The following is a 22,854-nucleotide window of genomic DNA, read 5'->3' as shown; positions in this document are numbered from 1 at the left end:
TCAGGGTCAGAGCCATCCATCTTTAGCCATCATTTTCAACAATGCTATATGAGGGCATGTCCTTGCAAATAAAATGGCTTATTACTTCAGTTATTGCCTTTTTGACTGCGAGAAACTGGGTGTGACTGGGCAGTTATTAATGCCAGTATGGTTAGCCTGCCTCATGTGACTTGGCTGTTTTTAATTGATATTCAAGGCAGTATAATGGAGAGTAGAGCACAAAGGTTTATGGAGTATGATTTGTATACAGCTATTTTATGGTTGTTGCATGTTCTGCGTTCTTTCGTGTTGTCGCAAAACGCCTCACTGCTTTCCAGAGAATCCAGAGAGCTGTGAAACTTTGTACCCACAGCTGGCTGGTCGTTGTATACTGCGCACACTGTTGTTTTCATCTGCGTGGGATTGTTTAATTTTTTTAGCAGACGAGTGGTGGGTCATGCGCACAAGTACTTGAGGCTCAGGAGCACAGAAATGATTATAATTTGTCCTAACTGGGTGTTTTAATATCTGTATTGGATTATTTCTGGTACTGAATTGCAGTAGTCATATCTTGTTTCTTTCATCATCAATTAATCTGCCAATTATTTCATGATTAATCGATCGATCATTTAGTCTGTAAAAAAAAAAAAACTTAAAGAACTGGGGAAGAAAAAAGGCTCATCAAATTTCTCAGAGCTCAAAGTGACATCTTCAAATTGCTGTTTTTCCAACCAACACAGTCCCACACCCAAAGACTCCTCATTTACTGTCACAAGTGACAAAGAATAGCAGCAAATCCTTAATCTTTAAAAAAGCTGACTAAACCAATGCCTAATCATTGCAGCAGCTCTCCTGATCCTGATGCAAAAAAAAAAAAGAGCCATCTCACATTATTCGATGTGGGGCTTTATCGAGGATTGTTGTTTGAGTGCTGCTGTGAATCAGATGTAGCTTATGTGTGTTGTGTGTCTGAGGAGGTGTGTAAATATCATGACAGCTGCAGAGTGAGGAGCAGGAACCACTGGAGGGGTCTGGGCCCTGACAGAGCGAGGCAGGACTGCGGTGACAGTGAAGAGGATTCACAGCGATGGCTGACCCCTCCATTTCTGACCTTTAGTTGGAGAAGCTGCAAGGACACCTCATTCTTTCTTCTTGGTTTCTTTATCCCGGTCTTGGCTTGGTATTAACGCTCTGTTGGGCCAATTACTGTGAGTCAGAGAGGAAGTTGTTGTCTTGGGGTCATTACCTGAGATGATTCCTTTTTAGAGATGACTTTGGCTACAGTATGATTCACTTCTTCCATCCATTTAAGCCCCCCCCCACAAGTTTTTCCTGCTCTTGCCTTTTGGTTTGTAGCTAAATTGGTAACGGATGAATCAGTCTGTTTCTGTCAATGTTTAAGCCCCGCTAATGGCTTATGTACTTAGCTGTTGTCTGTGCCGATGGTTTGGTATATTTTCTTCCATTTTGTTCATTACTCTTTTCATTGGCGCTGCCATTTAGTGTTTTTGTGTTCTCCCTGCTTGTGTTTTTTTCTATTGATGGTTTTCAGGTCTGTGATTGTAACCCAACACACTGTAAATGATAAAATCACCTTTTGAGATTTTTTTTTTATGGCCTGTTTGGGTAATGATTTGGCAGCAGTTTTTTTCTCAATCCCTTGTGTAACTTCTTGATGTGATTGTTACTTATGAGGAATATTGCACTCTTTAAGGAAATGCAGACCTATTAAATTATCCTCAATACATTAAAAAAGATTAAAAATAAACCCACTCGACCCAAGCCATAAATAAGATCTGCACTGGTTAATTGAGTAGTTGTGGACTTGCACGTTATTTGCCAGTTATTTCAATAATCAATTAATTGGTTTGGGAAAAAAACTGAAATAAATATCAAGTGATTCCAGCCTCTTAAATGTGAAAGTACTGGTTTCTATTGTTGCTGTGACAGTAAACTAGATGTATGACATCTCCGTGGGCTGTGGAAAACACTGATAAATATTTTTAAACCATTTTCTGACATTTTGCAGACCAAACAAGTTATCGATCAATCCAGAAATGTGTCAGTGGGATTAATCAACAGTATAAACAACCATAAGTTGTGGCCCTAAGGAAATAAAATGTGAATGAACACCACATGAAGAAAACCCTGCTAGTTATTCTTGCATCATCTTTGCTAAAATGTTGGTAACTTTCTCATGTAAACGAGATGTATGTAAAGACAACGTTAAAGTTGAGGCCATCAAACATGAGCACCATGTACCTACATTAACATATCAATACTACAAGTGCAATTAAATAACATTTGTACAATGAGTCGATAATGCGGCCTTCTGTGACATGGGTTGAGATTTTAATAGTCAAAAAAAACACTGTTGTTACTGTAGTTGTGTGAGAGAACACTCAGCATTGAGTAGTAACTACACCAGTTGAATAGGGAGCACACAGACATGAGTGTGTGGTCTGCTTGTGGCTATGTGCCATGCGTGGGCTTATGTTACTGTGGGATAGTGAGACCTCACTCCCGACTCAGCCGTCTTCGGTGCCGGCCTTGTATGCTATAGCCAGACACAGGAGACAGAGCCTTGGAAATGTGCCCCTAACAGGCTGCCAGAGGGCCTGAGATGTTGTGACAAAAAATGCAACCCACTCTGCTCATCTCCTGGTCAGCCACTGAATCATCTGTGAAGATGGGGTGAGCCCACTATTTGTCAACTATTGTGAGGAGGTGGACAGTGCGTGACTCAGCAGTATTTAGAGCACTTTTCTTCTAAAACAGTGAGACAAACTATAACGTTATTACTGCACCAACTTTCAGAACCAACACAGATAAAGTAAATCAATCAAGTACTGCAGTTGATCAAGATACGCACTTTAGGACTGCAACTAACAAATATTTTCATTCTCCATGATCTGCTTATTGTTTATACAAGCAATAATTTAGTCTATAAAACATCAAACAAATTTTAAAAATGCTCATCACAGAGCCCAAAGTCATATCTTCAAATTTCTTCCTCTCCCCTCTTCACTAACTATCACAAATGACAAACAAAATCAACATTCCTTATATTTTACCAGAATATATTGGACCTTTTTGCTCGAGAAATGACTGAAATGATTAAATAATATCAAAATAGTTGACAGTTTTTCTTTCAGTTGACTAATTGTTGAGGCGACTAATCATTGCAGTTTTAATGCGCTGAAAACTCTGGTACAATATATTGAATGTCAGTATTTCACTTGCTGTATTAGCACAAGTTCCCTTACATAATAAATAAAATTAGCAAAATGTTTTTGTATCTTAAAATGCCATTAAATGTAATAATTGTATGGATAATTATACAAAGGAGCTAAATTAATAAACTGGTATTTTAAAGTAGAAATATCACATTAATGAATAATTAAAAAAAAAATGAAATCTAAATTTCCATGTATGTATTTTACTGCTAACATGTTGGCCAAACAAAGGTTGACCAACCTAGCAGAAAACAGAGATCAGTGGACATTAGACTGACCAACCAAGAAGGACCTTTTGTGAGGAAGCTTACCTGGAACCCAAGGACAAAGTCTTCTGATAGAAGTACAAAGTGCCCATGCTATGATGAGATTCCTCTGGAAGGACTACACTCAGTAGAGCCTTTCACAAGTCTGGCCTGCGTGGTAGAGGAGCCAGATGGAAGACGCTCCTGAGGAGGGAAAAAAGCACATGACAGCATGCCTGGAGTTTGCAGAAATTCATCTGAAATTTTCAGAGGGCATGAGCCAAAAGATAATGTGGTCTGACTGAACAAAAATGAATAGTTGAGCTGTAGCAGAGATTTCTATATCAGGACTGCCACAGCCTTTTACCTGTCTAACACCAGCTCCACGGTGAAGCAGCACCAGGTTGTGAAATCTTTGTTTGAACAAAGACCAGAGTCAGTTCATGAGTGAAATCCTCTTCATCATGTAACATCCTTTATTTATTTGCGTGTTGATTTGACATTTAGCAGAACACTGATCCTTACCATGCACCTGGATCAATACTGGAATGGCTTCAGTCCTTCATTTACTCTACAATAAATCACGTTTAAAGTCAATTTAAAGGTTTTTTCTACAAATTTTGAAAGAAATGGAGACATGATGAAGTCCAGGTGTACCAAACTAAGAATGTATTCTGACCAAATCAGGCATTGGAGGGGAAAAAAACTCCAGTCCTACCATTCATTCGAGTGGGGGCAGTGTGTTCAGGCTACAACAGAATCAACTTTTAGAGAAATGCAACCCAACGTCTATTGCGGTGGCCAATCACATAAGCCGGCGATCAGAGCAGCTGGTCAGCAGTATTGATGATAATCCTATTATATACTGTATGTTAATTTGCCACAACAACAAAAATACTGTAAGTAATAATTGGTCCAGTATTAAACTGCTCTGGCAGTAGGATCTAGGAGAAGAACCACTGATTTTCCTGGAATAATAATTTCTCCCCCAGACAAACGAGGACTCACAAGATTTAAATAAGCAGCAGCAAAATGGTGCCATTAGTTGCAAACCTCAGAAACATGCAAAATAATCATTACTTAGCGTACTAAGCCTTTTAACTGCAGTGGATGTGTTCACACAAATGGGCCATGTAATGACATTCCCACACCACGGCACAACCCTGCACTAAATGCTGAAACGCCTGATTTGGTCTGCCTACAGCCGAATGTATAATTAGGTGCTCATCTAGACCCTGATGTCAGTGGTTGAATAGTTTGCAGATAAAAATGGACACATTTGGCCAGAAATTTGTGTTTTGTTCTTGGTATTATTCATTTATGTACCTGTAAAAGATGTCATCATTATCATCGACATTATATTGCCCCCTTTTAAACACAGTAACATTCATTAAGGCCAAACTTTTAGTCATCATCAGTCAAAGGTGGTTTGTGACTGTTGAGTTTATGGAAATGTTCTGAAACATTGAGTGGGAACGTGGAAGCTAATTAACATAGTGAATAGAAAGCTGGTGGAAATTACTGTGCGACTGAGGTTTGAGATTATGTATGTATGTATACAGTTGACTTTGTGTTTTGATAACGTTTTGCGTTTCCCCTGATAAAGACAATAGAAGATAACTAAGATTTACAAGGACAGGCTACAGCATTACCACTTCTTGGAAAGAAGTGGTAATGCTGAAGCCCCCGTCTGTTTCTATCCCGCTATCTCGTCATGCAACGTTTCCAGGGGACCCTGGAGGGTGGAGGATCATCAAATTGCCTTGAATTATCATTGCACACGTAAGCGTATGCCATCAGCTGCAGGGAGACTGCGTTAGTTCCTGGCTAGTTCCGACACTGGCAGGATTTTCCCTGTGTCATTTGGCTCCCGTTTCCTGTCCACCCAGCTGCTATGTCACATCAACACACAGTAAACAATTAAGAGGAACAAATAGTGAGAAACCTGAACTCTGAGTCACCAACGGCAGAGAAACGTCAGAGTTAACAGCCATGAACACACAGAGCCGGCCCATTCTCCGGGGTAATAAAACACAGCAGTGACCACCTGTGTGACAGTGTGTGCTAATTGATATGCAGTCTCTTTACACAGCCTTACGTACATTGACGCAAATCTTTACGGTCGTGGGAACAAGATGTATCGCTTGAAGTTATGATGTATTCTATTGATACAAAAAAGATGTTCCCCCATTGTGAATGTGACCACAATGCACATTGCAGTGTTTAGTCATCTGTGAGAAAAGTAACCTTTGCAGTATCCTAGCACTGTTTCTGAGTCTATCCACTTCCAAATGAAGCCATTCTGCAGTTGTTTTGACATGGCACCCCTGATTCCCAGCCATGTTTAGTTGCTGTACTTCTTGAGTTAGCTGGGTCACAAACATAGCACGTGAACAGTAACAGCAATAAAGAAACAATGGTTACTCCTTGAACAGGCTTTTTAAAAGGGGCTCAAGACACCAAATCCAAAGTTAGTTAGCGACTAACAGTCTATGCAGAAATTAATGGAAATGCTTGAAAAAATCTTAGTAGCCTGCCCATATTATAAACCCAAAACACTATTCACATCACATAATAAATGTAAAAAAAAAACATTGTAACTTGAAAGACAAAAATCCTAATAATAATTTAGCCAAGACCTTACAATTTCCATGTCTTCATACACATGTTCCTCTACAGCATCACCCTCCATTTTTGCAGTGAATACTCAGGCAAGGGCAGCAAGGAACAAAGCAGGTGCTTTCTGCATCAGGTTGTTTGTTTTAGTGGCACAGATTTATTTTAATTGTATGTAGTTGCTGAGCGCAGTTAGAATCTCGGGAGTCGATTCACCAAGGATTTGCTGTGGCTTTCTTGCCAGCGAAGACAGCCAGACAGAAAAGCAAAATGTTTCAGAATCACATGTTTGGTCTATAGCAACGTGTATTTCATTCTAGAATAAAAAACTTAAATCAATTTAAATGGGGCAATATCATGATTTCACTTAGTAATATGGTCCATAACTCTTTGATTCTAAAACAATTCCCTATAACAGAGGATTGATCTGCTCAACTGAAACCCTTTATTAATGTGTGCATCCTGTGTAAGGTGTTTCCTTTTTTTTCCTCTTACCATTCTTCCTCTTCCGAAATTAATTTTCACTTTATATTTCCCTCAAGTCATCTTACTTCATAAGCCTTTTGTACTTGGACCCTGATCATTGCTGCTAGAGGCTTTATTTATCTAATTCCTTAAATCCAGCTTTTCTCATTTCACGAGAGTAAAAGGAAAAAAAAACAGGGAGGAAAAAAAAAAACGTAGGATTTAATTTTGTGGAGGACGTACCATAGGTGCAGTTCTCACACAGCAGTATCAGTGACGCAGAGTATCTGTTAACTTGGCACATGCTGATCAAGTGATCAGCACTGTCGCTTTAAGGAACGATCCATTTAGAATGAATGAGGACAGATGTTACAGAAGCCGTGTGAATACTTGCAAGCTCTGTTTATTGTGTCGCTGTACAAATAGTGTCTCTGTTTTGACTGTCAGTGGGCTGCTTTGTGATCTTTGAAGACAGTAGAGAACTCGAGGGTACAATTGTCGCCGGCGCTGGAGCTCTGCAATTGAACTCCCACCACCTCATCTCCTCTCACATCGATCGGAGTATTAAGAGAGGGTGTATGGCATGTCGCTCTGTGAATGGGAGAGAGAGCCATAGAGCGTATGAGGGGGAGGGAGAGAAGGGAGTGAGGGAGGGAGGGAGGGAGAAGTGACTGTAGCGTAGTCGTATATGTCAGCCTCAGAAGCTGCGTGGGTCGCTCAGCTCCCTCACGCCATTGTTGTTGTTGTGAAAAAAGGCAGAACAAAGGACTCCCCACGCTATGGAACCCTTATACCTTTGCCGGCTCAGCTGTGCTATGATCACACCCTGATGGAATGCTATTGAAATTAACCATATTAAGGAGCAGAGCAGGCGTTAACTGAGCTGGCAGACAGTCAGTGACAAGAGGCAAGAAGGAAACTGAAAAGCAAACTGAGGCATCATCCAGTCCTCCTCATATTTTTGGTCCTGTTTTCTTGGGTTCATCCGCCTTCCTTTCCTGGAGAGTGGCCACTGCTGATAAGGTTTCAATCCCTTCTCTGAAGGTTTGGCACGGACATTGCTGTGGCTTATTTGTTGAAGGGGTTGCTGTGGATACTGACGGTAGGGAGGCTGCACTGAAGCCAGAGGCAAGAGTGAACAAGCCGCCTGCTGCAGAGAGTGCCGCTATGGAGCAGATGAGGCTGAACTAGGCTAAGCAAACATGAGATCCACGCCACACTTTCTGTGAAGGCTACATCTAGCGGAAGAGACTAAGCCCCATCCGCCTACATCGCTCCCGCTGCACTCCTCGTCTCTCGCCAGTTTCCTCCTGGATTTTGTGCGGGAGCTGATGGAAGTGGAGGGTGTAAAGGATCAGCACAGCCAGATGTGTTAGCATCGCCGGTCATGTGATTTCTCATGAGGGCTGGGTGAAGTGGTGGAGGGTCTGTTAGACCCTGGAGCATCAGTGACTGCGTGAATAGCGACGCCTGAATGAGAAAAAGCAATGCGGGCAACAGTAAGTAGCAGTCAGATCCTTTGCAAGCAAAATGTCCTTCCTTTCTGTGTTGTAAACATGCAGTGAATGCCTCCTATTGATTTTAAAGGTTACTTCCAGTGTTGAGATTAAACTGAAAAAGGGAGCGATTGTGCTCGGAGAGATGTTTGCTTCACATAGAACGTGGTGAACAACAAACATACACATGCACCCGACTGCGAAGTGCCTAGACTTTGATTCAATTAGACCTCCCTTGCCCCTGCATCCCCCCCTCCCCAACCTCCCACCCTCACCCCCCCCTCCTCCCGACCACCACCAACATCTACACTTGCTGCTGACGCTGCCTGTGTGGGTGTGTATGAACATATGAGCTTCTGTGTGTGGCAGTCAAAGGGCTCTTTCCCGTCCCTGCTGAGCACATGAATGGGAGCAGTGTCAGAGATGGAGGTGCTGATGATTTCTGTGCTTGAACAGAACCGTAGCCAGAGCCCTCTTCCAGGGGAGTGTAGATTCTATGACAGCGACTTCCACAAGAGTGAGGTAACTAGCACCCACACACATTGCCGGGCAACAAAAACCTGTTTTCTTTTTTCTTTGGGAGTTTATTGGAACAAGTTTAAGAAAATGATGAGCTTGAGATGGTTTGGAGGGAGAAGTTTCAGGGTATCTTGGTTTAGTAACATAATCTGACTTGTTGATTAAGTGAATGAAAATATGATTGATGCCGTCTGTTCTGTTAGTGATTTTAGTTTCTTTCAACTGTAGTGAAAAGAGTGTGACATTGTCAGAAATGGTTTGAAAAGTTTTTCTTAGTTGAAATGTACCTTTTTTTTTTCTCCCCTTTTTTGTTCAGTTCTGATGCCGAAGTCTTTTGTAAAGACAGAAGCAGCATGACTCAGAGTATGGTCACAGTGTGTACCTGATATTTCCATCAGTTACGATGAAAGCAGTTCATATCTGTTAGGCTGATGGCTAAAGCTCAATGAAATACATGTAAAGCCTGAACTCAAGAAGAGGACAGTTATGTTTTTAAAATTTAAAACGGGTAAAAAACACTTTGGTCATGAATCGGAATTTGATTGAAATTTTAAAAATGTTAAATATTTTTAGACCAGGAGGCAAATTATTTTTTGCTACATGAGTCAAAAGAATGATCTGTTAATTTGCCTTCTTTTTTATCATCTGTTTTATCTGAATGCAACATCCGTTGAGTGTACCTAAAATGTACATGTTGCTCTTGTCTGTATGTTTGATATATAGTTTGATTTTTTAACCTTGTAAATAATTGCTTGTAAAACATAAAAGTGAATTTACATTGCTGAACACAGACTTTGAAAATAATCAAGCTCAAGTGAGAAGTTCAACCATTTCATCTCATTGATTTACAGAAAGAGCTGATGATTAAGTGTCTTGTGAAAGAATCTGGGATTTTTTAGAAATTTTTTATGGTAACCTGCAGTTCTTAGAAACATTCCTTGGACTTGAAGGATGAAATCTTTGTGTTTCATTCAACTGACCCTTTCACACATATAAAGTGTCCTGGTCATGGATTAAGTTGTAAAGCTGTGGCAGTGCAGTAATCTCAGCCATAGCTTTCCAGTCTTCATGCTTAAGTCTCCTGTATAAAACAATATTCTGTTCCTTTTTGCAGTTAACGATTGTTTATCCCCTCAGCTGCATTTAGGGCCACAGTCAAGACAGGAGAAAGGCTTGTCACCACCTCAGCCCCCACAGTCTGTCAGTCTTGCTCTCAGTTAATTTCTCCTGTGGATTTTGTAGCTAATTCCTATGTTGATGGACTGTTGTCCATGTAACGGTTTGTGCGATTGAAAGTTAAATTTGAGCCGTCTAATTTCTTTTGTCTACTGCAGGTATTTCACTCTGACTGTAGCACTCCTCCCACGGGAGACAGCTTTGTGTGTTTTGGGTCTTATTGATGCCTTATGCCCCTAACACTATTTCGGTTGCTTCGAGGGCCATCGTGGTTTGGAGTGTTAAGCGAAAATCGATCAAAAGGAGCTTTCAATCTCAATCATTATCATTATCATCATTTTTTTTCTCTCCATCCCCGCCTACTTGCATCCATATGAAACAAAAAACACTTAAAAGACGACGCCGCAAGCTTACTGGTAGCCTGCAGTTATACCTCCAGATACTGCTGACTGGTACTAGAGGTAACCCGGGCATTGTTGGATTTGATGAATTTTCATTTTCAAAGATCCTTTATTGATTTGTTTTGGAAGAGTGTTTGCTCGTGGGGGAAGAACTGAATAGAACAGAACTCATAACATTGCAAGAGTTCTTTAATTGAGTTGTTTGAGAAGAAGTGTTTACTCAGGACAGCTTTGTGAAACTGAAGTTTAGTAAAAAACTGAATCTTTCTCTTTTGTTAAATCCCTGAAGAGTGTGTATTTTGTATTGAACTCTGGAATCCCTATTAGGAATATTAGGAATTTGAAAATGTTAATTACAGTTGTCGGGGCCTAAGACCATAATCTGTTTATTTATAGCTTCAAGATGTGATTGTCAGATACTGGCATAGCCATCAGTGCTGAAAAAAAAGTTGGAATGTGAAAATCGAGCAGAATCGTGGATTGTGAGAATCTTGTCACGCCTAGTTGCTTGCATCTGCATCTGAACATGTCGCCTACATATTGGAGCATCACAGAAATGCTCTAAATGAAGACACAGGATGATTTTCAGTACAATATATAGTCAATGTCACATCAGACCGTCAAGACTGTTTGCTGCTTTTCACACAAATGCTGCTGCTTTTGTTCACACTGGAGCTGTGGAGGAAAGGTGGCAGAAATCTTAAGAGATCTTGAATTTGTAGATCTTGAACATGTGCTGACATTTTAAATTGTTCATGCTTCAAATTTAATTTAGATGTTTGTTTAGAAGAAATTAGAAGAATACAATTTTGTGTTTTGTTTCTCCACAGGTAATCCTGGTGCAGGTAAACCCAGGTGAGGCCTTCACTATTCAACGAGAGGATGGTCAGTTTCAGTGTATCACAGGTAAGACAACCGTTCTTTGATCTCATGTATATTCTCAAAGTCATTCTGAATTTGAATGCATATTGTTGAAATATATTTTAATCACAAAATATTTTATGATACGTATAATAGTTGCAAGATGAGTAAAATCAAGTTCTAGCAGTACCTCCCAAATATGAAGTCCTGCGAAGACTTTCCTGCAAAATGCTTTAAGAGATACAGTATATTCACTGGGCAGAGCACTACTGCTCCAGCAGAGAGTGCTCCAGTGAGAGCAAATAACATTTCGTCACTGTGTCAGTTTCAGGGCAAATAACCTTCTTGGCTGCACTCTTGACAGGACTGCTGAAAAGCTTCAGCAAATGTATTGCTTATTTAAAATGATTTAACCATATTCTGGTAACTTATTCTGCTTATGCCTTGACATCTTTGGAAAGCTAAGAGACTTGTCTTGATGAATTACTACAGCAAATACATAAAATATTTCCGACTGGGTAATATAGTTGAAGTGAATATCTAAAAAAACAATAACAACAGTTTCATAATATTGGCATTTATCATGATATATACATATGATAAGGTTCAGTTCAATAAATTGTTCCTCTTGTGTCAGAAAACGTTCTGTGTTGAGAACACAAATACAGGCTGCAGTTGTCATTAGAGAAAAGATTTTCACTGTACGTTTGTGTTCGTTGATTAATAAAATGCAGAAGAACATCTGAAATTGACTCCCCCCCCCAAAAAAGCACCTTTTTTTTTTTTCTCGAAATCCAATATTGGTACCGAAAAAATTGTCATCTAATCATAAGAATGCTCCAGGTACATGCAGTTAATGCCAAGTGTAAGATTGTTATTCTAGGTGAAAGCCTAATCTGATTAGCAGAGCTGGATTTTTGCATAACTTCTTTATTTCCAGCAAAAAGCTGCTGCACCTGAATTCATTCAGCTTTTCACAGCCTGTGCAGTGGAAGAGGGAGGGGGTTAGCCAGGATGCGTTGACGTATTTGTACAGAAATTATAACAGGATTACGGTTGTGTCTCACAGCTCTCAGACTGCTCAGTGGGATGATTGCTTCTTATGGTTCTAGCCAGTATAGAGAAATGTACAGCTTGACAGAATGTGTCATGGAAGTGCATCAGTTTTAAGAGACACTGACTGAGCTTGATCACATTACTTCACACTAGACATACTTAACAAGCGTAGTAAATTGACGAAAGCGAGTTGAATAAAATATGTGTCCTAACATGTTAAATAATAGAAAATGCATGTAGAAGATAACAGATCGGAATAAACAGACTGACAAAATGCTGTACCATAACCTTCAGGCTTGAATTCAGTTTTGTGATGTTGTGTGCACATAAACAATCTGTTTTGTTTTTTTTTATTGTTGCTCTTTATTCAAACACTTCCTGTAGAACTGAATGTGTCACCCCAGAAATCTTTTTTTCTGAACCGTTATACTTTCCTGTCCAAAAGACCCAGTATTTTTTTTCCACTCAGCTGCTTTGCTACCTGAATGTCATTTGGCAAGCTACTCTTCCTATTTAATTTGCCAGATGATGGAATGAACCGTGCACAGATAGATGTTCATAATGTAAAATAGGCATATTATAATTACAGTTTGTTGGAAGAGGAGTTAGGGGAGATAGGCGGTGTTTTGAGTAAGATGTCTTACACATTCTTATTTTTCCTGATGGCAGTCATTTCCTTTTCCTCAATTGTTGGTGATTGCGCTGGCTTTGTGACAGCAACAATGAAGTCTGGCTCCAACACGTTGCTGACATTGTGAACGGAAGACAGCTGGAGTAGTTGTAGGAGGTAGAGCTGTGGGGCCATAATTGCAAATGATTATTGCAAAATGAAGTTGCCCGGGAAAACATGGATCTGAAAATGATTTGCTTTTATTTATCGCTCACTCTGTGGACATCCCTCCATTTATTGACATTTCTGTGAGCTAAGAGGCCACTCTTTCTTTCTCCTAAATGTTCAATTTGATTTCATAAAGAATGACAGCATGATAAACGAGTGAATAATGTTTTCTATCCTTGGTGACCATAGCTCGCAGTTGGTTGACATTTTAGCATGAATTTAATAACCCATGTCTAGAAGGGATGGATTTTCTTCAGTCGCTACCACTAGCCAGTAATGACCTGCTTCTCGTTGTTGATACTGATGAGATAACCCGTTATTTCACATTTTTGTATCGTATAATCTGAGGTTTATGTACACCAGAGGGTGGCTAAATGCCAAGATGTAGCAAGCAAAGATGGATGGATCGTGTCAAAGGAAAAGCTTACCCATAAATTTAAGTTCAGTCATTAACTAGTCACCCCTATGCCGATGGAAAATGAGGTAAAGTTTGATATCCACAGAATATTTCTGGCACTTCACAGCAAGACAGTGTTGCAGCATTCTCCTAAACAACTGAAGTAGTAAAATGTAAATAAACAACTGTAAAATAAAAATAAAACGTCTACATACAGCTCAGCCAGCACATTCCAAGTCTGCGGAAGCCCCCAGTCCCGAAATCATTTGAAAATAAGTTATTTACACCCTTTTTAAATCCAAAATTGTCACTGTAGTTGCTAAGCTAAAAATGGTGATGCACGTCCTGTCAGAAGTGGATGCCCAACCTCTACCGTGCATCGAGTGTTTAAATAACATTTTCAAATCAAGCTGAAGCTCCAGAAATGTTTTGTGCACCACAAAATTTCACCTGACTTTCCATTAGCGTGGAGGTGACTAGATCACGCCTTTACTTTCAGGTTTGGATGAACTTTTCGTTTAAAAAAAACTCGTGGCCTTCTTCCCTCCTCCTGGAACCATTGTGGAGCATGTTTTGCAAATTGCAATCATGTTGTCTTCCTCTGAACTCTGTAAAAAAAAAAAAAAAAAAGATTAGCACTGGCAACAGCGTATTTGGTCCTTAATTCTTCGCTACAAGACCCTACCCAGCTATAGCATGCTTTTTTTCTCCTTCTCCTCCTTCTAACTGTATTTGGTAAGTCATTGAAAGCAGTTTTGCTTTGTATAATCAGCTCTATTTATCAGGACAGTGATGAATAACCTTGATATAAATTTCCCCCTTATGTATTCCCAATATAGATCATGTATCCATAATGTATGGACCTGTGCTACCTTGCTCTTGAAAAGACACAGGTGTTTCTTGACTGTATCCTTTGACGTATATGAATACCAACAGGACAATAGGCCTCAGGCGTCCAGGTTTCGATGACAAAGGAACTAAAGCTGTGATATGAAATGATGCTGGCCAGGAAGAAGCCATCATACAGCTTTCTCACACAGGGGCTCTTCTCCCTACTCCTGCCTGACTGAGCTCACACTGGCCCCCATTACGAGCCGAGTAAACCTTCCTAATAGGGAGCGAGCATACATAGTCTCTCCATCAGAGGAGAAACAAAGAGCTGAGAAGCGCCACATAGATCAGTGTGACTGCTACTAACTGGCCTGTCACTGGGTGCACTCATCTCTTGGTGACGTGAATAGAGGGATGACTCACCGCTAGCAGTGCAAGGAGGGAGGAAGAAGAGTGTGTGCGTGCGGGCATGAATGCATGTATGCGCATGTCGTGTGTTGGTTTGGTTTGTTGTGTGTTCACAACAACAGACTATCAGTGATGACTTAAGTGTCTGTTGTGCATATGCATGCTTTCACCTTTAACCCCAATATGTACATACAGGCACAGCGCGGCCGTTACAGTGTCAGCATGATCTGGTTTACACGTATTTCTCAGGATTTGCTCCACCCCACTCCAATTTGTGAATTCAGTCATGTATTTTTAGCAGCTGGATATGCGTAATTGCTGCGTCTTAGTGCATGACAGCCTGCTTAATATGAACAGACAATCTTGTAAAATGCAGTTTATAGGAGCCATTTGTCTTTTCTGAGATCTGCCTTAGAGGAGGGGCCTTTAGCGAGGGAGGCTAATTAGAGTGGCCATTTAGCATCTCCCTGCTCGCTTCGCTCCCTGCCATAAGGGGAGTTCTGTTTGTGACCGGACATGCCCTCATAGAAAGAATCCAGACCCCCAGCACTCCCTGGTTTGGCCTTTTGTCAGCATCTACCACTGTAGATCTGACGGCTGTATCACTGCCACTAAGAGTGGACCACCTGATAAGCTTTGTGATGAGGCAAGTCAGCATCAGGACCATTGTGTTGATTAGATCCACTACTTTATCTGACTTTGCCTGACGCTGATTCACATCACTTTGGATGATTCAGTCTCTGGTTGGTGGCTGAAAGCACTGTCTAGGTCCACTGGGCTTATTGAGCCTGAAAGAGATGTGCCTTCTCCCACAAAAGCCAAGACAGTCATTTTGGCATCTTGACAGGGAGCTAAAGAGTGTGTGTGTGTGTGTGTGTGTGTGTGCGCGCGCACACGTGCACGTGTCAGTTTGTAGACATGTTGCCAGTGTCCTCTGCCTCTTTTCTCTGTTAGATACTGGTTGGACAGTCGGCCCATCTGTCATCTTGTCCCTTATCTCTGATGCCATAGCTGTGAAACACCTCATCTCATTCCTGATGGTGCTGCAGATGTGCTTAGTCTATTTTCTATCAGAGGGACTTGAGGCTGTCAAGTCCCCTGTGCCTGAAACTGAGCAGCCAGGACGTGCACTGTTGAACATCTGACACTGCGTGTTGAGGGTGTATCCGTGCGCACAGTTGTAGGGTGATTGCATGTTTCCTCACCTCCAGCAATCTCACGAAAAAAAACAAAAAAACTCGTCACATATGGTTCACATAATTGGAGCACAAACATCAGACACATTAGCCTCAGCAGGGCATTATTTTTATACTCACCACCTCCCCCACCTAACTCCAAGTCCATGTACACAAACATGTGTGCGGGTGCACACACACAGGTACGGTTCATTCACAGCTTCTGCAGTGAGTAGCTCTAAGAATGACTGAGCTTGTGACTCATTCTCCCATTGCTGCGTTGATACCAATGGGGCGGGAGAAAGGAGAAAGTGTAAAGAGGATGATAGAAGATGATGACAGGGAGGGGTGTCTGAGAGGAAAAACTTTTGTTGTCTGCTAAGTTTAGTCTGGGGTGGGATGTCCGGTGCAAGGCAGTTCCGCGTCCACTCAGCCGGTTTTGTACTAAATTATCAATCTCGGTGGGTTAGTGAGGTTTGCTCCTTGATGCAGGAGGAGACAGTGGTTTTAGAGAGAATTATTCACACCCTGAATGGAGTCAAATCATTAATTGTCAAAAAGAAATATTCTTTTTTTTCCGTTTGTCTGACTGAGGGCAGCAGCAGCCGCAGCAGCAGCAGCAGCAGCAGCGTGATGTTCTGTAATAAGCACAAGCATGAAGGTTACTGATTCCCTCCCCTCCTGTAAACGTCATTCATGCCGGTTGGGCTGCAAATACCATGCGGATGCCTCAAAATATCAGGGATTCAGACGAAGTTTACTGACGGCTAAACAAAATGGATATTCTTATTAAACTGTTCCGTTGTTTACTGTACAGCTTCCTCCCTCTGGCTCTGTTTTTGCAATCATATCAACACAGAATGGCCTTTTTCCTCTTTCCCCACTCGCTCCCATACTCTGTGAGTCTGGATGGACAGTAGCGGTTGGATGCTTACTGGCATGTTGTAGAAACTGAGCGCAGCCAGGACGAACGTACATATCTGTGGCTTCGTAATCTGCTAAGAATGTCACACTTAGTGCAAATTACTACCATCTCAATTGATGGAAGATATTTCCTGTCTGAAAGGACAATGTGCCATGGTATTAATATACCATAATGTAATTTACCATGTAATTAGTACTTTTTTGTTTTACTGACAGTTCAGTTCTTAGCCTCATTGGCTTGCTTGGTTGTAATTGTTAACCTCTGTCAGTCGGTTCGCCATCCCTCTCTCTCCTTTTAATTTGTGGATGGAGACAATTTATTAGCTCTAATTAATAATCAAACCTGCTCCATCTTCATAGGCTCACAGTTCATCATGTTGGCATTGAGAGCTTATTGAGTGATCCCATATGAGACTGCTTTGTCTCACTGTCTTTCTCCCTCTCTCTTGTCCTCCCATGTCTGAGTGCCGTCGTTTATTTTTACAACCTTTTTACAACCTAGCCAGCTGCCCACATCCAACTTGTCTTCTATGCTTCTTTTTATTCTCCATATCTTATTGAAGGTTCATTTGTACATCCTGACAGTTTGCTTGGATTGTTGCCGTTATTTCAGAGCCACGTTTGCCAAGTTTCCTCTGTTTTAGCAGTGTGTCTTAGAGGACCTGCGTGAAGTCCTGCTTGAGCTTGTTTGTTGTGATCGCTGTCCATTTTCGGAGAGGAGGAAACAGGAGGGTGCTCAGAGTGGACTCACCACCGTTGCATATCTGTGTATGTGTGTGGACATGTGTCTGGCCTGTGATAATTCTCTCCCTTGGCTTTTTCGGCCAACATGAACAATTATCCCCATCTCCCAGCGGTAACCTCTTGCCCCCTCTCGACTCAGACACACTGCAACAGTTGATCCTGTTGGCCTGCCCCAGGAGGCGGGGAGGTGAAGATGGGTTATGTGATGTTGACGGGAGATGATGGTGCTCCCAAAGTGTTGCCTAGCCTCTGTTTACACTGCCAGAATGGGCAGCTTGTTTGTGGCTATTCTTGGCTCAGTGGCAGCCTGCCGTTTTGTGGAGGAGGACTGATGTTTTTCCCGTGGCTGCTTCCTCTGGAAGGCTGGCACTCCACGGCCACGTCAGCACAACCAATGCTCCAGTTGACTCAGGGGGAGGGGAGGGGAGGGGGAGGGGGATGTGGCCTTTTCTATCTGATCTCTGTCAGCACTCGTGCGTCAGTCTGATGTAAAAGAGTGGGTGTTTTTTCCCCCCATTCTCCACCCTACCTCTCCTCTCTCTTGGATGTGTGTGGCTCCCTTGTCCTCCCTCTCTCACCCTATGCTAGTCCTCGTCTCTCTACGCTCTGCAAGTCGCTACACACAAAGCCTTTCATTCTAAACGGACAAACAACGGCATATTGAATACTAATGTGATTCATCAGATTTCCTGTTAGTCAGCATCGCGGCACTAACTGGAGTTGCCGTAATCAGTGATCGCACAGGTGCGCAGCAGCACCTGGCATAAGCACCATATCATTTATTAGCCTTAAAAGTGAGTGGAGTCAACAGTGCATACTTTGAACTCCCACTCAAATGATATCGTAATCTGAAATCAATGAGGGCTGAGGCAGTGTGACTGCCTTCATTCAGGCTGAGCTCTCCCATGCTTCCTGAATTAAGAATTTTGTCCTCGTGGACCCGGTGTTCTGAGGTAGAGAAATGACTCACTGCCTGTCAGTCTGCTGGCTTGTTGTACTAAGAGGGGCTTCAAAGCTCTCTGCCCTTTTGATTTCACTATAAGAGGCCTACCTACTATCTGTCTTGTCCAATTAAGTTTATTAGTAGGTTGACTGTTTTTTTACCCAATGATTTTTCTACCAAAAAAAAAAAGTAATACATTCTTAGACTGTCTGGCAATAGACTCTTACAGTTTGAACAGCCCACAGTACACAGTGACTAAAAATGCTACAATGACAGTTTTGGGAAATATGTATTTTGGTAATTTATTTTGAAACAAAGTCCAGTTTTAATGTCTCGCCCAGGCTTGTGCCAAGCTGAACCCTGTTCATGTTTGAGTTTCTGTGAAGATTTGTTTGCTTAGATTATAAATGTTATTTGGACTAACATGAAAGTGCAGTCGGTGATTCTGGAGAAAGATGGTTGGTGGTGGATTGATGAATTTCATTCCCATGTTGTCAAATATGGATGCTTTTGGGTTGACCCAAATCAACCGTATTGGACCCAAAGCATCCACATTTGATGCCAATCTAAAACGACATCACTGCGCTGAAAGAGTAAACTGGAAATTTAAGAATTATAGATTATCTCAAGCATCTTCTTCTGCACTATGATCTGTGTGTGAATGTTCTATATTCTTCTATCAGTTGCTTGTCATTATCCAATTAGTCATTATATCTACATGCTAATATACCAATACCAATGTCAATAATGCTGAGTTGGTCAAAACTATTGTAATATTTGATTTTGAATCTGAGTAAAGATGAAACCCGTCTGTGGAGATCCAAAATATTGAGTTGTTACTTACCTTGATGATGTGTTCAAGGTTTTCCGGTTCACCCGTCATATGCTGCTCATCACCTACCACTTCCCTCTGGCTACTTCCGCTCCTTTTAAAATATTTAAAAGTGCTCTTCTGATAAAGAAGGGCAGAGACTTATCCACATCCTGTTACATGGATTCTTCTTTTTATTGAATAACAGCATTTCATCCTGTCCTTGGAGACGGACATTAACACAGCTTATACAGCTTCAATAGAAAATGTCTGGCTGCAACAGGACTGAAAGAGTGATGAAGATCTGAAAATACAGACACCCTTAATGGTACTGCATTATACTGAGAGATGTTGCTATATTTTGTCTACCTTTGTTATCAAAGAAAAGAATGAACAAAATAAATGTCAGTGCAACACAAAACAACCCAACAGCATCTTTAAAACAGTTTCAGCAGTAAGGGAGGATTCATTGCAGGCTGCTGTGTCAGACAATATCAGTTTTGAATAAGTTTACCTAACAACAAACAACTGTCTGTATATCCGCACTGACTTGCTGTTATGATAGGTGGAGCCTGGACTTCAGCACCTGACAGGGTGGTGCTAGAGGTTAGAAGTGGGAGGTTTCAGTGTATCATTACACAGGCCAGCCTCTGTAGTCGTCGGCCCATTATGGCTGCTCATTTAGAATTGTCTTTTCTCTGCTGACAGCTTTGACAAAATGAAGGAAAGCTCTTCCTCAAGCAGGCCGCTGGGAGGTCAGTGTGTGTGTTGTGGATCTTTTTGCTCTGCTGCATGACATCTGGCGCTGGGGCCCTACTGTTTATGTCTTAGGTCTGTAAGAAGAGAAATGTGCGAATGTGCAAACTTGGCACCGAGGTCCCTCTCCCTTTCACTCTCCCAAGCTTTCTGCTGAGCTGTCACTTCTCTGAGCTGAGCTAAGCCGCTGCACTGGCCTCTACAACAGAGCCACGCAGGAAACTTTGTTGTTTCTCAGCACTTTTTTAAAGTGGTCTTCTTGTGTTTGCCAGTATTTTAAGAAATGCATTTCCTCGCTTTCTCTTACTCATAGGTATTTAAAAAAAAAATGAAATAGTCATTGAAAATGCAGCTGGGTTAGAGTGATCGACTATGTTGGGATTTTCCCCCAACAGAGGCAACTTTTGAGGTTGGCTTGAAGGAACGCCTGCCAAGTGTCATACACCATAGGTGGCAATATAGAAGGACTCAATATGATTGTCCAGGGTTACAGAAGTAAGTCCACATATTATCTATGTAGAAGGTTAATAGATGTCAACAGATTTTGCATTCATATTTAGGTAAGGGACAGGATTTTGGTGTCGGTGTTCTGGTTTATGTCGGTAGTCTGAGTAGAATTGACCAATCATGTCTCACCCGGCTGAGTTGCCTGCCAATGGATGGGCAAAATAAGCCATTGGGATCAGAGATGGCATTTCGGCCAATGCTTGTGTGTATCGACTGACACTGATTAGCTTCTTATTAGCTTTTTCAAAATGTGTCTGCATTCATTCGTTGTAAATCATCATTAAATCCAAATCATTCCTAGTTGGACATTAACTAACCAGCCAACCAACCATTTAAAGTGATTTTCTGATGGAAAAAAAAAGCTGTTAGCTTTCACGTAAACCTATAATATGGTTATTATTCAGGCTACCGTGATGTTGAGCCACATTGAGGTTTCAAAAATGTTGGTGTGTGAGAGATTGTTAGACATTAAAAATGGGGTTTGGTTGTGCTGAAACATCAGCCCTGTGCAAAACTCTTAATACTCTAAATACATTTACCAAAGATGAAACAGCTGTTTGCCCTGGAGGAAAGTGTTTGATCTAGCTCCCGCTTCCTTCACAGGTCCTGCTCAGGTTCCCATGATGTCTCCAAATGGTTCAGTGCCTCCAATCTATGTGCCTCCTGGATACGTTTCACAGGTATTAATCCTGTATGATTTCCAGTGCAGTGTTACTGATCAGCGTCTTGTCAAAGTCAGGACAGCTTTGAAATGTACGTTCTGTTTGTTTTCTCTTAGATCATAGAGGAGAACGGAGTGCGACGGGTTCTGGTTTTACCTCAGCAGCCAGAGTTCCATCCCGGGGGCCACTCACCTCTCCACCACCCTCCACCTCCACCCCATGCCCACCTGCCTGCCTTCATCCCACACCCTGCCATGATGCCCCCACCACCCCACCTGTACACAGGCATGGCGGGGGGCGTGGGCGACATGAGCTCTCAGTACATCTCCCAGTACCATCCAGCTCATATCTACTCAGAGCAGGGTGAGTAGGAGCCAGCAGTGTCTGGGTTCTGTTGTTATATTAGGATGTTATTTATTTGTCCCGTACACATTATTTGCACAGTCCAGTGATACAACCAAGGCCCGAGTCAAACTGTTTAGTCTTTCAGTTTAATCTTTGGGAGTTTACTTCACTACCGCCCCGTTTGTTTGTATGCCCCTTTATATTAACCAGTGAGTTTGCCAGTTTTTGTCCTCGTTCCAACTTTTAACTGTTGCCTTTTTCTTCTTCCAGTCTCTACAGATTCTCACCCCCAACACGGACGCCCCCCGTTTGTTCACAGAGACGACAGAACTAGCAAAACATACGAGCGTCTGCAAAAGAAACTGAAGGACCGTCAGGGAGGCGGAGGAGGAGGAGGGGGACAGGTGAAAGACAGCCCTCCACCTTCGCCACAGAAGACTTGCAGCAGCCCCCCGACAGTGGACATTCAAAATGGTGTCGGAGGGAAAGGGCTAGAGGCGGAGCAGGGACAGCTCAGCCACGCGGTGGCCGGCCCTGACAAGCAGACAGGCAGGGGCAAAAACGGAGAGTCAGGAGGTAAGGAGGCTAAAGGGTAGAGGTTCATTGAGGTTTACAATTGGGCTGGCAAGCAGTAACCTCTGGATCTTAGGAGTGTGTTGTGTTTAGGCGCTCAGAATAGTGCCTCATTAGCTGCAGCAGCTGGTGGCAGTGAGGGATCAGCAACACGGCCAACGTTATTCTTGATTACATGAACTCTGACTGCTCATTAATCATGGAGTTTAACACTGCTACTTGGCGACACCAGTGCATAATTAAGGAATTACTGTCAGTTTTGAAAGTGGAGGGAAAAATAATTTCACCTTATGACCTCGTGAAGATTGCTGAAATCCTGGAACACTGAAATATGAGCAGTCGACCAATAAAATACAGTGACATGTTAAAAAAAATTAAACTTGACTTAGTGTTAAGTTTTGCATCTGCTTTTAACAAATTACTTTCCTGCACCGTTACTTTTTTCTGCCATAAAATCATCATTAATCCTGCTGATTAGAGCAGCAGTGATTGGTCAATTCAAAGAAAATGTGTTGCCTTGACAGTCGTTTAATAATTTTTAGTAATTTTTCAAGCACAAATGTCAAACATTTTCTTGTTCCATGAAAATAATCGTTTGTTGCAGCCTTACTGCTGATTTTAATTGTTGATCTGTGATGGTACATTTATTAAGAAATGTCACATCTTTACATTTGACCGGCCGCCGTTAAAGCCTTATGCTTCCTTTAGAAAGGATTTTTTTTTTAACTGCAGATGTACCAAAATATTACTGCACTGTCCAAACATTGACATAATGTTTAGAAATGTTAAAAAAGTAAGATAGAGATAACATAGCACCCCAGATCAAACAAACAATTGCAGACAGAGAATAAATCAGGTGTTGTTTTTCTATCCACATCAACCTTTATTTC

The 22,854-nt window shown here is 41.7% G+C and overlaps 1 protein-coding gene across 3 annotated transcripts in view; it reads left to right on the top strand.

The window, feature by feature from the left end:
- The window catches only part of fndc3a (fibronectin type III domain containing 3A), a 49,557-nt gene that overhangs the window by 5,738 nt on the left and 20,965 nt on the right, over positions 1-22,854 (top strand). For 2 of the 3 annotated variants that reach the window (XM_037071908.1, XM_037071903.1), the window contains 4 exons: positions 10,964-11,039; positions 20,988-21,064; positions 21,163-21,409; positions 21,662-21,967. In XM_037071908.1, coding sequence (XP_036927803.1) covers positions 10,964-11,039; positions 20,988-21,064; positions 21,163-21,409; positions 21,662-21,967 — 706 coding nt within the window. Of the gene's footprint in view, positions 1-7,560; positions 8,041-10,963; positions 11,040-20,987; positions 21,065-21,162; positions 21,410-21,661; positions 21,968-22,854 lie in introns of those variants that run through there. The other variant, XM_037071912.1, reaches the window with a different exon arrangement.

The sequence above is a fragment of the Acanthopagrus latus genome, chromosome 2, assembly GCF_904848185.1.
Source record: "Acanthopagrus latus isolate v.2019 chromosome 2, fAcaLat1.1, whole genome shotgun sequence".
NCBI classification, from domain to species: Eukaryota; Metazoa; Chordata; class Actinopteri; order Spariformes; family Sparidae; genus Acanthopagrus; species Acanthopagrus latus.
The sequence above is the reverse complement of the archived record's forward strand: the minus strand, read 5'-3'. Positions and strand labels throughout refer to the sequence as shown.